Raw genomic sequence first — 16,409 nt, 5'->3', positions numbered from 1 at the left:
TTATCACAGAACGGAGAAAATTTGTCGCTGTGCTTTTAAACACAGTGTTTTAAATTAGACAAGCAGGGCAGATGTACATGTAGTAAACGTAGTCGCGCAGCTGCGTGCAGTGAACGCTGCACATACCATGCGTGTAAACAGCATGGAGCAGCAGAGACAGCAGTTGTTTATAACTGTGCAAATTAGCGTTAACTGGCAAATATATCAGATTAAACTGTCCCTTTATCAATAGTTTAGCTCAAATAAAAGGAGTATATGTGATAGCTGGGTAGAATCGAGATCAGATCATGTTTTCAACACATGTGAACCGCTCCAGAGTTTATTTTGATCAGCACCCGAGTGCGATTACTGTTTTCACACCTGCTCAATCCAACCTGAGTATGTTTTAACCGTTTAGTGCTGGTGTAAAAACACCTTCAGTCAAATCATACAAGGTGTTACATTTCTCACTGTACACTGTATGTGCAAATCATACAATAACAGTGTGTGTGAGAGTGTTATTGTTGTTGTTACATAAGCCATGTAACAGAAGACTCTCGATACAGCATTAGTCTACAGAGTGAGCAGCACAGTGACAACATTAACAACATCGAAACAACATCTTCAGCATCAGTTCAGCACTCAAGCGTATCAATGACGTGCACAGTCTAAAGTGGCACTAATTGCAGGGGTACAAAAACACATCCATGCTTCCTCATGGATTGCAGTGCAGGGTCAGAGTCAGTGCAGAGCACTATGGGTAATATGGATTCACAGTGGCGAGATGACAGCGTAGCGGAGGTGAGATAGCGTAGCAAGGAGTGGGGCTGGGATGGTGTGAGCAAAGTCCACAGGCTTTAACAGGGCACAGGGGGGATTCACAAATACGGATGGTGCGCTACAAACCGTGGTTTGGTTTTGGCCCATTAGGTAGAAGCAGGGCTCTCCCAACTTATCATTCCTTAGACAAGCAGCGAGATGGGGAGCCATCATCGCTGATGCGGGAAGGGTGAAAGCCCACCAGGAAAGATAATAGAATAGAGAGAGAAAGAGAGAGAAAGAAACAAAGAACAGAACATAAAGAGAGAGCACAGAGACTTTTTTAGATCTTCGGCATGGATAGAGAAAAAAGAAAGAGCTGTTTATTTTATCAACGTCTTAATTAAACGAAAAGAGCAGTAAAACAGAGAACGGTTTAGAAGAGATAAGCTAAAAAGAGCAATGATAGCAAGAATACGAGACAATCTGAGAGCAGATTATCTCCATAAGCATAAACTGATCTGAGAATTGAGAAGATATAAAGGAACGTCTGCACCCACCATATTCTGGCACAGAACCGTCTCCTCTCTTTAAGACGAGTCTCGCTCGTCTGCCGCCGTTCTTGATGAGCTCGATGGCACGGGAATGCTTCATGTTCTTGGTGCTCTCTCCATTAATCTCCAGAATCTCGTCTCCTACCTGAAAGCAAGAAGATTGGACCAGTACTGTAAATCAGAGTGAACTGAAAGCAAGAGTGGTGCTTTTTTGTAGGTATGCAGGATAAAAGGATGAAACAGCAGTCCTAAAGAGAACACTGAGTACATTATTCATTCAGGGGAAATTTATTATTATTATGAAATTGTATTATAATTTATTATTTTTCACACTTTAACGTGTACTTAAAATCCCTTAATTTTCCCAAAAATCTTATATAAAAATCTTGCCAGTCAGGCTGTAAGAAGCAGAAGAGTTTCATTTTGGTTCTCCAGTGCCAAGACTTGAGACTGGAGCAGTATTAGCATTAGCCACTAACCGCACTAAGTGCTAGCTCTTCTGCCGTTTAGAGATGAGTATTATTGGCCTGTAGTCTGCTGCTAACTCTGGCTGATTTTAAAAGTCCCAGGCTGTCTGATTTTAGAAGCTAAAACAATATAATACAGCTTTGTCAGATTGTCAGATGTCAGATTTACCTTTTTTATTGATCATTAAAAGTCATTACACAAAAGCAAATTTTGTATTATGACTTTTTAAGGTGCAAAGGCAAATATAATTTCTGAAAAGTTTCCCTGAGTAATCACTGTGCACCTAATGGTGTTGGCTATATCACTTATTAAATATCATTAGCACTTTTTACATAGCTTCTCTTTTAATGAGAAAAATGTGAAAACATCCTGTAGGTGTCCCTATTAGCATTCACTAGCATTAGCATTGAAGCCTTTGTTTCTTATCAGAGGTTTCCTAAATAAAAAACACATACTATGCGGCTAAATGTTTTTACCCTGTCACAAAAATCAATCCACCCCCATGTTTAACGGATGGAGAGGTGTTCTGTTAACTGATTACCCATTAGTTAACTTTCACATTACTTAAACACTGGAATATTAACTGCTGCTGCTGCTGTACATAAATTATTGTTTCTAATGCAATCATGATATTGAGCAACTAATATATTTGTCTTCACATGATAACATAATAAAACATGGGTAAAATACATACACATACACAGCAGCTCCATTGAAGTGTTTTATGGATCCTCGTACACACAAATAAAATGAAATACACTCTGACGTCAATCAAATGCGCTTAATTTGATTTTACTAAGAGCAGAAACATATAATTAATTAACGCAAGATAAATGTAACAACAACTGCAATCTTAGTTTAATTCTAATTGCTTAGATCTGTTTCTAAACTAAAGTTACAGCAATCTGAAAACTGTCCAGCAGGAGGCAAAGTAAGGCAGCTCTTTAGTTTGCTGCTAGATTCACAGTCTCTGTCAGAAAATGCATTGATAAGCACTGCTGGTTTGTTGTAGATGTGTTTGTGGGCAAAGACTGATGTATTTTTCTTTATATGAGAGGGATGAGAGCAGCAAACCCTTTCAAACATGAGTTCTCGCAGGCAACAACTGCTGTTCTTCACAGGAGGAAGAGGAAAAGCTATGAGCTGCAGAAAAGAGGGAATGTACAGCAGTGATTAAAGCCTCAGCCCATACCGAAAAGAAGGCTTGTTAAAGAATATGGAGGAATTTAGTCTTATAATGTACTGTGTTATTTTTAATTAGATAAATAATCAGAATTTTCTCTCATACAATATTTAGCATGATCAGCATGTAATCAAGTTTTTCTTTATGATCTCTGCTTAATTCTGTTGAGTTATTCATATGTAATAATAGATAAAATGAATATGTGCTGTCTTATGTCGAGATTCGAGGCTTCAAGGCCTCTTCTCGTTGGTATGAAAACTGTACATTTAAAAAGTATTTTGTGGAACTATCTAAGATATGTGTGAGTTATGTGTGTGCAAGATATGTATGAAATATGTGTGAGATATGTGTGATATATGTGTGAGATATGTCTAAGATATGTGTGATATATGTGTGAGATATGTCTAAGATATGTGTGATATATGTGTGAGATATGTCTGAGATATGTGTAAGACGTGTGTTATATGTGTGAGATATGTGTAAGATATGTATGAGATATGTGTGAGATGTGTGTGAGATATGTGTGATATATGTGTGAGATATGTCTAAGATATGTGTGATATATGTGTGAGATATGTCTGAGATATGTGTAAGACGTGTGTTATATGTGTGAGATATGTGTGTGTAAGATATGTATGAGATATGTGTGAGATATGTGTGAGATGTGTGTGAGATATGTGTGAGACGTGTGTTATATGTGTGAGATATGTGTACGAGATATGTGTGAGATATGTGTAAGAGGTGTGTTATATGTGTGAGATATGTGTAAGACGTGTGTTATATGTGTGAGATATGTGTGAGATGTGTGTGAGATGTATGTGAGATATGTGTGAGATATGTGTAAGACGTGTGTTAAATGTGTGTGAGATATGTGTAATATGTGTGAGATATCTGTGAGATATGTGTATGAGATATGTGTATGAGATATATGTGTGAGATATGTGTGAGATATGTGTAAGACGTGTGTTATATGTGTGAGATATGTGTGAGATGTGTGTGAGATGTATGTGAGATATGTGTGAGATGTATGTGAGATATGTGTAAGACGTGTGTTATATGTGTGAGATATGTGTGAGATGTGTGTGAGATGTATGTGAGATATGTGTGAGATGTATGTGAGATATGTGTAAGACGTGTGTTATATGTGTGAGATATGTGTATGAGATATGTGTGAGATGTGTGTGAGATGTATGTGAGATATGTGTGAGACGTGTGTGTGTGAGATATATGTGATATGTGTGAGGTAGGTGTGAGATATGTGTAGATGCATGTAAAATATGTGTAAGATGTAAAGCTCTGGGTTAACCACGGCTAATTTGTGTTATGCAAATAAGATATGTATATGTGTAATATGTATGTCTGGCATATACTTCCTTCCTTCACATGTGCTATAGTACATTTAATCAAATCCTGATCAAATCTGGTGACATTATTTATTTCAGACATTTTAATGTAGCAGTGTCTGCTGTCAGTCAATGCATTTCTCACATTTAAAACTCATACAAAATGATAGAGTGGAACGTCTGAGAATACTAGTGTGAAATCCTATCTCACCCTCATCTTGCCGTTCCTCACTGCAGCTCCGTCCTCAGCCAGTCTCAGCACGTATAAGTCCATGTTATACTCTTTTCCTCCTCTCAGGCTGAAGCCAAATCCTTTACTGTCTCTCTCCAGATCCACAGAGTAAAACTCGGCATCCTGCATTCACACACACCCACACATAAAGAGAAAGTTATCATAAAAACTTTCAAAAGAAGAAATTCCAGCTATACAGTGAGAAGCCTGTGAAGAGCTCTTTCACAGCTCCTATAGTTAAATACAGTAGGAGTGGGGCACTGTCTAATGCACAATAAAATAACAGGTAGCATTGAATACACATATATATCAACAATGCACATCACTGCACTATTATTGTGGCTATAATATAGGTCCATTTTCTTGATGCGTGTAAACAATTCACAGTGAAAGCTAGCCAGACTAAAGTACAAGTTTTTTTTTTTTTTTGCCTGATATTCACAGATCATTTTTCATAAACCAGAAACAGTGTTGATAATTATGGCAAAAAATCCATATGTCTCATGTCAACATGATGATTCGAGGTTTATGTCACATGCTAATTCAGATTTGGAGCATTAAACAAAATAACAACTCAGCCATATGCAGCCATATGACATCAGTGATAACATGCAGTCTGTAAGTTAGTATTATGGTAAGATGTTTGATTGATTATTGTTTCTGGTTAATACAGTATTTTATCCTACTGAGAATCTCAGAATCAGGATTTAAACAGAGGAAAATAAACAACAAGAGAGCAGAGCAGTGAACTACAGTGATTACTAACTTATTTATCTATTAACTGTAGTGCAGAAACTGTAGTGAACTGTTAGTAACTGTTGGTTGACAGAGCAGATTTTGTGGTTCCACAGGGTTTTACTGTAGGACCAGTGAAACTGATGTTAATAATGATAAAACTGTAGTTCTGAGAGTGAGGCAGGACAAGCTAGTAGATTAATAAGCTGGTTACATTATTATTGTGAGTCTGGGTGAAGTGGTTTTCCTGTGCTATGCTTTTTACACTTCATAAATCCAAATGAAGAAAATATAAATGAAGCAAAATACAGTAGTGTAGTACCTAGCACTAGGATTTACATGCACGGGAACAGAAAACAACAAAGTTGATGGTTGAGCTGCATTTAAAAGACATTGGGGTCCTATTGTACACCCTGCGCTTAAAGGGAATAGCAAGTGACACACTGATTGGTTTATCTTCACGTTACGCCCAAAACACACCTATGATTATTAAAATAATTATTTAATGCCTTTTGCTTGTTTTGAGCCATGCAAGGAGTCCTTTTTGTGCCCTAATCATACCAAAGACACGGTAACACGCCCTTAATTAAACGGGCCCTATAAATCACAAATAAGGTCCTATAAACAATAAAGTGGAGCATATGGATGACGTGCTGCTCTTACCTGATTGGAGGTCTGTGTTGCAGGTGGAGGCGGGGCCTGTTTTGATTTGTTGTTCCTGAGGGAGAATAAAGATGGATGACTATAAACAGAGCTTTAATACTGCCATCTGTCAGCCTGTCAGAATGGAACAGAAATATCCCCAGTGCTGTGTCAAAAAAGACTGAGCGAGGCGGATTACGCTCCTCGATCTGAAGACGAGAATGTGATTTGGTTCAGAAAGAAGGTGAACCAAATTCAGCCGAGCTTTCAGGCTCTGTGTTCTGTGAATTCATTTGCATTTGGATGTGTGTGAGTGAGTGAGTGTGTAACTCACCTGGGCTCGCTGCTGCTCTGAGGAGTGTGTGTGGTGGTGATGGTGGCAATCTTCTCGGCGTTGGTCAGCAGAGAGGCGTTTGAAGACTCTGTTCAGAGAGACAGAGAGAGACAAGGTCAAACAGATATTTTCTAGAAAACTTTTAGTGAGATTTTATGGTGGTAATTTAATGGTGTTTTTGAAATACAGGAAAATGACAAATAAAAAATATTATCTGATAAAAGAAAGAAAGAAAAAACAATCCTTAAAAACACACACAAGTTATACACACATTGTAATAAATTAATGCATGGATGTGTAAAACAATACAGAATTTGACAATAGATATCTGTGTGGCAGAATGTAAGCAATAATAATCATATATTAATAAGGCACACCAATCTAGAATATTATAAACATATTTTATACATTTTCATAAAAGGGATTTTACTTTAGTATTAATTGGTGTGACTAATAAATTAATCTTTTTACTCTGTATTATAACCTTATTTATCCATATCTTTCATACTGGGAAATAGTTTGAGGAAATACATTTTATACTAGTCTCAATAAAATTCTTGTTTGTATTGTAACATGATCAGATTTATATATTTATATATATATATATGCCATCTGCTTTTCTAATTCTCAACTTCAGATTCCCTATATATATATATAATATTAATATGTTTCAAATGTGTTTTTTAATAATATTTATTAAAATGTTGGAAATATCCCAGAGCAATTCATACATTGCTTTATTACAAATGCAGAGATTCATCTATATTCAACTGACATATTCAATTTTTTATAAGATTTAGAAAAGATTTTTAGGCAAAAAAAATCTATAAAACAATAAAAAATTCTAAAAAATCTATAAAAGATATTTTGATAAATGTATTGTATTTGTTTTTTTTGCAGGTAAACACATTCCCTGTTTTTGTTTTTGTATTATATTGATATAATTTGAAATTCTTTTGTTGAAGTTATGTTTGTTTTGTTTTTGGATTATTATGGTAGAGGATTTACAGTGAATAAGCCCATAAAATTCTAATTCTGACCTAAATTACCTAAGTTGACCTAAGTGTGTCTGTCTAGTATTGTAAAAATTGTATATGTGTACCTTAAAATACGTAAATATGGCATTTTTTTCTAAATTTGTTCTATATTTCATTATTTAATTAAGTTTAGGTGTATTTTAAACTGTATTTTGTGCACCATTTACTAGCACTAGAAGCATTTCTACACTTCTTCTTCTTCGCTCCATCCCTCATCCTACTCTCCATCTCTCTCCTCCCACTATGCTGTCTTGCACCAGCCATCTTTTACTCATGGCTTTCCCCTCTCTCACTGTCTATCCCGTGGTGATAGTGGTAAAAATAGCTTCTCCTGTCATAGTCTTTAACACAAACTGCCATCCTTCCTGCACGAGAGTGTGTGTGTGTGTGTGTGAGTGAGTGTGTGTGTTTGTGCAGAAGACCACCAGGCCAGTAGCAACTCTAAAGCCTCTAAACCCCTCCACCCCATTCTCACAGAGCTCCTCCATGTGCTGATGCTTCTCTGCATGGAAACATTTACAGTATAAAGCTTCATGGTTGGTCCATATTTGACTGCAGTCAGCCAATCAGCATGTCTGCACCCTGGTCTGCTGCTGCGTGGAGATGCAAAAATATGCACCTATATTTCTCCTCCCATATATAAAAATCAATTCATATTGATATTCATATGTTTTGTGCTTTTTTGTTGCTTTATTTTTATACATAAGCAAAAAAGAAAAACATGCAGGAAGACCATCAGAGGACATATACAGAAGCTATATCAATCAACATGCTGACAGTTATACATAATTCTCTCAGACTTTAAACTTCTAGCATAAAAAGCAAAAAAAACACTACTACTTTGTCTCAGTAGCTAACTATTTATCCAACTTTCCAATTCCACCTTAAATGGTGCAACAGACAGCAAAGACTGCAGCATTTAAGGTGGAATGGAAAATTAAAATAAAATAAAAGCTAATAAAAGCTAATTTCAGCTCACCATAACAGAGGAATTAAGGAATTGACAATAATAATTGATTCTGTACCACCTGCTCCTTGCTCCTGAAGTCATACAATAAATCAGTGCCACTTTAAAATAAGACTACCTTTATAAAGGGTGTATAAATGGTTTATAATTTGTTTATTAATTGTTACTAATTAGGTTTTAAATGCCTTAAAAATCATTTATAATCAGTTACATACGTAGAAAGGGCAACAATGACCTGTTGTTTGCCAAATAGTGAACCCACAGCCTTCTATACTGTTGCCCTTTCTATCTATGTATGTCTTATAACTGATTATTAATGATTTTAAAGCATTTACAACCTAATTAGTAACCTTTTATAAACTAATTGTAAACCATTTATAAACCCTTTATAAAGGTAGTCTTATTTTAAAGTGGTACCAATAAATCTAACTATAAATCTAATCTAACAAAAGTTAAAGTTAAAGTTAACTAGTAATCAGTTAGCAGCTGGTAGGTTGCTGAACTTCTTTAAAGCTCCACTGCTGTTTCTAAATATCTGTATCAGGTGCTTGAAGTGTTCTATGGGTTTGGATAAAAAAGAGAAATGGGATTGGGCGAGAAGTCTCTCTTCTGTCAAGTCCTGATACTTCTGCCTAAAAAAATTTTTGCGTAGTAGGTTTTGCATGTTCTACAGAATTCAATTTTTATGGTAGTATAAATTAATTTGAGAGCAGGTTGGGTCTCAGACTGCAGAAATGTTCTAAATTAGCTCAGAAGAAATTGTGTAAGCACTACTCCCCCTACTCACACTATAAAGCAGTCAGTTACTGTCCCTGCTGTAAACGACTAAATTAACATGGGATATTTCCACTCAGCAGGGAAGCGTTCTCAAACCTAATGGTTATTATTAACAGGCAGAACAGAGTTATAGCTGCTGGTGGATGTAGGCCAGAGACAGGCTGATGGATGCAGGAGGAAAGGAACATGATGCTCTATAAATAAATAAGGTGGTTAACCACAGAAACCGAAAGCTCTTCCTCAAGCTCTGCTGCACTGACCTAGGATCTGTTTCTCACGGCAGATTGTTGTGCACGACACAGGATTCTCACAATATTCTGCACTGTATATTTAATTAAATTGCTGATCTATGATGTACATTAAGTAAGATTTGACGATGTGCGCAGAATTTAAAACACGTAAATGATGATGACAGCTAACTAACATCTGCATTTCTTCCAACATCTGTTAGTTGTCATACCTTGTCATAGGCAGAACTTGTTGGAGCAAGCCCTTCTATATTGACATGCCAAAAGTCATGAGATATCATTTAGTAAATCAGTTACCTGATTGAGAAAAAAAGTGTTACCTAAGGACCCAGGAATTGGCAACATCAACAAATACATAATGTGTGAGGTATTAATTTGAGCCCTACAGTAAAGCACCACTGTGTTGTTGTTTTTTTAATTTAGCCATCAGCCACTTTATTAAAAACATCTGGATTTAAGGCCCACCCTGATTTTGTGTAGATCTTCATTTTGTACCTAATCATTACTCATCATAAACTCTCAGTGCTGCTATACTTGGTGTACTTATATCAACACCACACATACCACCATGCATTTAACATGAAGTGCTGTGGTGAAAATATATCAACAGCAGTCATATAGTCAGAAATTGTAATTTTTCTTCGCTTTGCTCTCAAAACAGCTTACATTCTTTTATTCCTTTAAAATATAGACCCATAATGACTTTGCTGAAGAAGTGGAGCCAGATATAGAATCCTTTTTTAGTGATCTATAGGCGAGCCGTCAATCACACGCCACATCAGTGTGTATTTGCTATCGTAACGGCGGGAAAAGTACATTTGTGCCTTGTGCAGCCCGAAACATGTGAAAAGGCATGTACTAATTCTCTTAAATAATCATGGGTTTGTTTTGGGTGTAATGTGAAATAAACCAATCAGCATGTCACTTGCCATTCCCTTTAAGAACCGAGCGTGCTCTGACTTGGATTGCTATTTTTGCGGTGCAGCATTTCACAATTGATATAATGAAGAAATACTAAGAAATAATTTTGGACTAAACGACTAATCAAACAAATAATCGACAGATTAATCGACTTTTAAAATAATAATCATTAGTTAAGGTCTTCCTATTAGAGTAAATGGGTTCTTCCAATGTATAACCATATATCAACAATTTCTCTCTGTTTAAAAAAAAATATTTTCTTTCATGTTATAGGTTATTTTATTATATGTTTCTTTGTGAATAAAGAAATACAAGTCTAAAAAAAAGTACATCTCAGTGTTTTTGAAACAAAGAATAACTCTGTATGGTTGATATATGGTTATGGTTGGAGGGGCTAATAAAATGGCCTTTTAAGTGTTCTATATAAGTTTGTTCTTAATGTTTAATGCATAACATTGTGTAATGATTATGTCCGTATCCAATCAGTACAAGCACTGATTACCAACAGCTAATTCATCATCGTCTCCATATGCAGTTACCTGTTAACAAATCTTCACTGTCAGGTCTAATGGCTGCTTTGATCAGCCACAATAATTTATGCTGCCACGGCAACAATAAGCAACAGTCACCAATATCAGCTGTTTGTTGTTATGGCAATGCCTTGTTATGGTAATAACAGTTGTTGTTATGGTGATGAATACAGGGCGCTGAGAGGGCAAAAGCAGACCCGTCTCTAGCACAGCGAGCTCATGAATAAAACAACACATCTGAATAATAGACTTTGGACACACTCAACACACACACACACACACACACACTGAAACCCACATGTTTGCATTTACATCATTTGGGATTCTCTCTTCTCTCTGTACACACGCACTATTTCTGGTGCAATCATATACAGTCGCTTTCTGCTGCTTTTCCAATTATGTGAATTTACTTTTTTTTAGACAATATTAGATTATTATTACTGTTTTACTTTATTATTACTTTATTATCATTTATTATTGTTTTATTTCACTTATTATTACATTTGTTGTTATTTTCTTCAGTTTTGTACACTTTTTAGTGATTTTGTATTTGTTATCGTTTTTCATGCTGACAGTTTTTATTTAGTTTGACCCTTTTGTCATTTTACTCTTATGTATCACTTTTATGATTTATGGTCGTGTTTTAATGTCTCGGCTATACGTTTAATTCTAAGTTTATACAGTTATCAATGCCTTGTTCTGTATATAGCTTGGCTACATTGTACAGTGGGTTGCTAAAGCATTCATAGCCCTTGAAACTTTTTCACATTTTGTAATTTACAACTACAAACTTAAATATATTTTATTGAGATTTGAAGTTATTGATCAACAAAAGTAGCGCATCATTGTGAAGTGGAGCAAAAATTTTACATAGTTTTTAAAATGTTCAAAATGACAAAAAATACAAAACGTAACATAACAGAAAAATCAACAGAGAAATAACAATGCTTATCACACTAAACACACCATCCCCACTGTGAAACATGCTGGTGGCAGCATCATGCTGTAGAGATGCTTTTCTTCAGCAGGGATAGATTTAGGAAGCTGGTCAGAGTTGATGGGAAGATGGATGGAGATAAATACAGGGCAATCCTGGAAGAAAACTTGTTGGAGTCTGTAAAAGACTTGAGACTGGGAAGGAGATTCAACTTCCTGCAGGACAATGACCCTAAATTAGTAGATATATACATACCCCCAAAATACTTGCAGCTGTAATTGCAGCGAAGGGCAGCTCTACTAGGTATTTGCTAAAAAAATAGATGAACTTCACAATTATGTGACAACTTGACTTTGCATTGATTTATCACTTAAAATCTCAATAAAATACATTTAAATATGTGGTTGTAAAAGTTCCAAGAGATCTGAATATTTTGCAAGACACTGTAAATAGCAGTCAATTTAAATGTATTTGGGGTGTAAATAAAGATTGATTGATTGATTTTGATAAATCAGGGATTTTGGTAAACTTTTGTATGATAAATAGGGAAATAGGGAGATGATTACATCATGTATGAATAATTTTAGAGTGTCTTTTAAACTGTGTGTCCTAACACTTTGTCTTTGTCTTTTCCAATAAATGTGTTTCTTATTACAAGACTAGGTGTCTCAACTAGTGTAAGTTTCATTGCAACTCAGTGTCCAATTTTCTTTACAGCACATATTTTCTACAACAAGTTTCCAAACTTATGAACAATGCATTATTCTCAGACACTCACCGTCTCCTGGGATGATGCGCAGGGTGACCGTGTTGCCGGCCTCCTTGATGAGGTTGACGATGTCTGAGTGGGACTTGTTGGTGATGGAGCAGCTGTTGACAGCCAGGATGCGGTCACCCACTTTCAGCTTTCCGCAGCGGTCCGCCGGACTGCCCTCGATGATACGACCTATTTTATGGGGCATGGCCACACATGCATTTCCAGCTGCCACGTCAACACAAGCATATGGAGGATGTGATCATATGTGCATGTGAAAATATGTGAAAATATTGGGTGGGAGGGGGGTAGTGTATGCGTGTGACAGATAGAATAGAGAAGAGCACAGATTGTAGAGAAAGAGAGAATAGAGCAGAAGCGCAGGATGAAAAGGAAATGGATGAAATGGAGGCAATGGTATGGAAGGGAGGGATAGTGTTTGAGGCAGTGAGCGTGTTTTGGTTTAGTAAAGGTGTGGGGAACAGTGGGGAGAGAGGGAGGAGAGAAAGAAAAAAGAAAAAAAAAAAAAAAACAGAATTAATTCACCAAGAAACCCACAGCAGGTAAAGCCTTGCCAACCATCCAATCACAATACCCATCCAGATCTGAACCCATCCAGTACTTTTGGGATGAGCTGAGAGGTTGACCTCACTATCTATAACAGAATATAACTGAATGCAATCAAATCCTTACAGAAATCCAACAATTTTAGATTTTTTTTTAAAGCATTCACTTGAGAGTAGAGACTGTTAAGAGACATTCGTTACTGTATTGAAAGCAGAAATGGAAACTCATCCTTATGAACATTGCACTCTACTAGATTTCATGTTGCTGCTTTTATATTGCTATTAATATTATGTCTATTTATTTATTTTATTTATTATTTTACATCTTATTCTTATTTTATTTTAATTTATTTAATTATCTTATATCATAATTGCTCTTTTGGGTGGAACTAGACTGTGAGATTACAATTTTGTTCCACCTCATAAACCACATGTGATGTGATTGACAATAAAGTCTCTCTGAATCCTTTAAAACATTTTATGTAAGCATAATTTAAATGTAACAAACTTAAAAAGTTTTTTTATATATAAAAACAAGAAATAATTTAAAATATTTTTTTTAAATGTCTAAAAGGGAAATCATAAAAATAAATGACTAAAATATAATGAACTAAATATTTTTTTTTAATTGAATTGGCTACAAAAAGTAGAATGTTATTAGTTTATTAAAAAAATTTAATAAACTATTTTTAAAAATCCATGCAATATAAATAGTATAAATGAGTATAAATAAGGGTAATTATTATAAATTAATATAAATAATTATATTGCAATTTCCTTTTTGTTAAACAGGATTACTGTCAATCCTGTGATTGTCAACATTCTCTAAAGCTTATTCCACCTCAAAGCAGCTTCTACATAAAGAGCACGGATGGGTCAATAGGCTGTTGAGCTGAAAACAGAAAAAACAGTGTCTGACAGTGTGAAAAGCAATGCATAATCATCATCATTTAGCTTAGACAGCATCCTCACCACCAAGTAGTGCAGAGACCCGTGTATCCCTTCAGTTCACTGCTGTGCAGGTACCACTTCAATTTAAAGAGCTGTTTGTCATGTACTCATTCCAATTGCAACAGGGAAAGCAAAACAATTAATTGCTTAAGACCTCAAGCTGGCCTGGGGCCCCCAGACAATGGCTGGTTATGACTTTTTATGAATTGAAAGCAGGGACAAACAGAGTGTGAGAGCCCTTTAAATTGCAGGAAAGTAAAATTACACTGTTATCAGAATCCCCCTCAAGGGGGCGCCTCCCACTAGTTACTGACAGCAGCCAGTCAGTCAGGTTCATCATTCCTGCAGCCGACAAAATAAGAAGCTTCAGCAATCGTGAAGCGATGAAGTTATCCATCAGAAAGTCAGAAAAAAAAGAAGTGAAATGAAGATTTCCATTTTGCTTAGGGCCCCCAAATGCCTTAAAACAGCCCCACAGATGTGTAAATCATGAGTAAAGCAGAGTTTATGTCTGTGTGTATGTGTGTAAATGTATGTGTGTGTCTTTATGTGTGTGTGTGTGTTTATGTGCGTGTGGAGGGAGACCTATAAATCACTGTCATGTAAAACACACTGCTCAGGGCAGCTCTAATCATACTATCACCAATCTCTGCATGCAACTTCAGCTGCTCCTCTAGACATCATCACACACACACACACACACACACAGTGAAGGGGAGACAGATGGCTGGATGTGCAGTAATTGAGTTTCTGTCGTCTCGCAGGATCTGAGGATAGATGGACTCTGTAGTGGTCAGACTCGCACTCTCTCAGACACACACACACACACACACACACACTTCGAGATAATGACCACACTGACCGCTGAGGATACTACCAGCCTGTTCTTTTTTGTTGTCTGTCCTCTCTCCTTCCCTCTCCATTCTATTGCCAAATTCGGACGTTCCCAGGACGGCTTAACCCACACAAACAACGAGGCTTGCAGTTTCCCAAAAACACAATCCTACACATCTGGCAGTGTACTAAACATCCAACCATACATCAGATATAAAGCACAGAACATACAGAGAACAAAAACGAATTAAGCAATTAAGTGAAGCTGTAAATCACAAAGCAAAGATCTCTATTCAAATATGAACAGTTTAACAAAATCACAGTGGCAGTAAAAATGCCTCAGGATGAGTGAGTTTAGTAAAAAATAGCAATCCAAACCAACCAAACCTGTCCCTCCAATGAATTAACTGTGATTAACCACATTTTCAATTTTACTACTATCCACAACAAGGCCTGATTACTGACATACCTGTAGAATCAATAAATCACTTAAATAATACCTGTCTGACAACATGAAGCAGAATAAAAGATCTCAAAAAGCAAGACATTATGCCCTGATCTGAGGAAATTCAGGAACAGATGAAAAAAACAAAATAATTTACTCTTCATCTATCAGTGTGGCTCCAGTGAACCAGGCTACCGGCTACCAAAATTCCTTCAAAAGGGCATGGACAAATCATCCAGGAGTTCATAAAAGAACCCAAAACAAGGCAAAAAACACTGCTGACCAAAAAGAATACAACGTCTCATCTGACAATTGTGAATGAATATCTTGATAATCCCCAGGACTTTGTGTAAATATGCTTTGGACTATTAAGAAAAATGTAAACATTTTGGAATGTGTGTGTCCTGTTACATCTGGCGTAAAACACATAACACATCATTTCAAAAGAACATCATGGTGGTGGTAGTGGGATGTCCTGGGTCTGCTTTACTGCTTTAGGTTATAGACAGTTTGCTGTAATTAATAGAACCATGAATTTTGCTCTACCAGAAAATCCTGAACATGAATATTTGTCTATCGTTTGTGATCTTAAGCACAGGTGTACTTGGATTTTGCAGCAGAACAATAACCCGAAGCACACCAGCAGGTCCAGCAGGTCTGAATGGCTAAAAAAAAAAAAAAATAATTATAATGTTCTAGAGTGGCTTAGTCAAAGTCTGGATGAGAGTCTGAGAGGCTGTGGAATGAACTTAAACAGGCCGTTTATGCTGGAAAACCCTCCAATGTGGCTGAATTAAAACAAATTTCCTTAACAAAATTCCTAATCAAAATTCCTTCACAGAGATGTGAGCCTAGGTTGGCTTGGATAGTTTTCTTCTTTAATAAATCAAATTATCATTTAAAAAATGTTTTTATATTTACTAAGTTTGTCTGTGTCTGATATCAAAATGTGTTCCTGAAATATAATCTAATCTGAAAAATGTAAGCATGAATTAAGTAGGGGGAATATACTACACCTCAGATCCAGCATTTCTGTGGTTAGTTTACACAGATTAGCCTGATAGCAAACAGTTAACCATTAGACAGACAGACACACACCTGGCAGTTACAGATCAGAGCACTGACACTGCACAAACACAAGCACATCTGCTCCGACCCATTCAAAAACACTCATCAATTACCTTCGCTCTAGCGTGCCACCATAAGATCATTA

General features: G+C 36.2%; 1 protein-coding gene across 12 annotated transcripts in view; it reads right to left on the bottom strand.

The window, feature by feature from the left end:
• The window catches only part of magi1a (membrane associated guanylate kinase, WW and PDZ domain containing 1a), a 209,362-nt gene that overhangs the window by 5,448 nt on the left and 187,505 nt on the right, over positions 1-16,409 (bottom strand). For 9 of the 12 annotated variants that reach the window (XM_049485726.1, XM_049485728.1, XM_049485722.1 and 6 more), the window contains exons 18-22: positions 12,425-12,628; positions 6,230-6,317; positions 5,917-5,971; positions 4,498-4,641; positions 1,299-1,437 (exon numbers count right to left, since the gene is read on the bottom strand). In XM_049485726.1, the coding sequence (XP_049341683.1) occupies positions 1,299-1,437; positions 4,498-4,641; positions 5,917-5,971; positions 6,230-6,317; positions 12,425-12,628 (630 nt within the window). Of the gene's footprint in view, positions 1-885; positions 975-1,298; positions 1,438-4,497; positions 4,642-5,916; positions 5,972-6,229; positions 6,318-12,424; positions 12,629-16,409 lie in introns of all 12 variants that reach the window. The other 3 variants (XM_049485730.1, XM_022670799.2, XM_049485725.1) reach the window with 2 other exon arrangements.

The sequence above is a fragment of the Astyanax mexicanus genome, chromosome 12 (genome assembly GCF_023375975.1).
Source record: "Astyanax mexicanus isolate ESR-SI-001 chromosome 12, AstMex3_surface, whole genome shotgun sequence".
NCBI classification, from domain to species: domain Eukaryota; kingdom Metazoa; phylum Chordata; class Actinopteri; order Characiformes; family Acestrorhamphidae; genus Astyanax; species Astyanax mexicanus.
The sequence above is the reverse complement of the archived record's forward strand: the minus strand, read 5'-3'. Positions and strand labels throughout refer to the sequence as shown.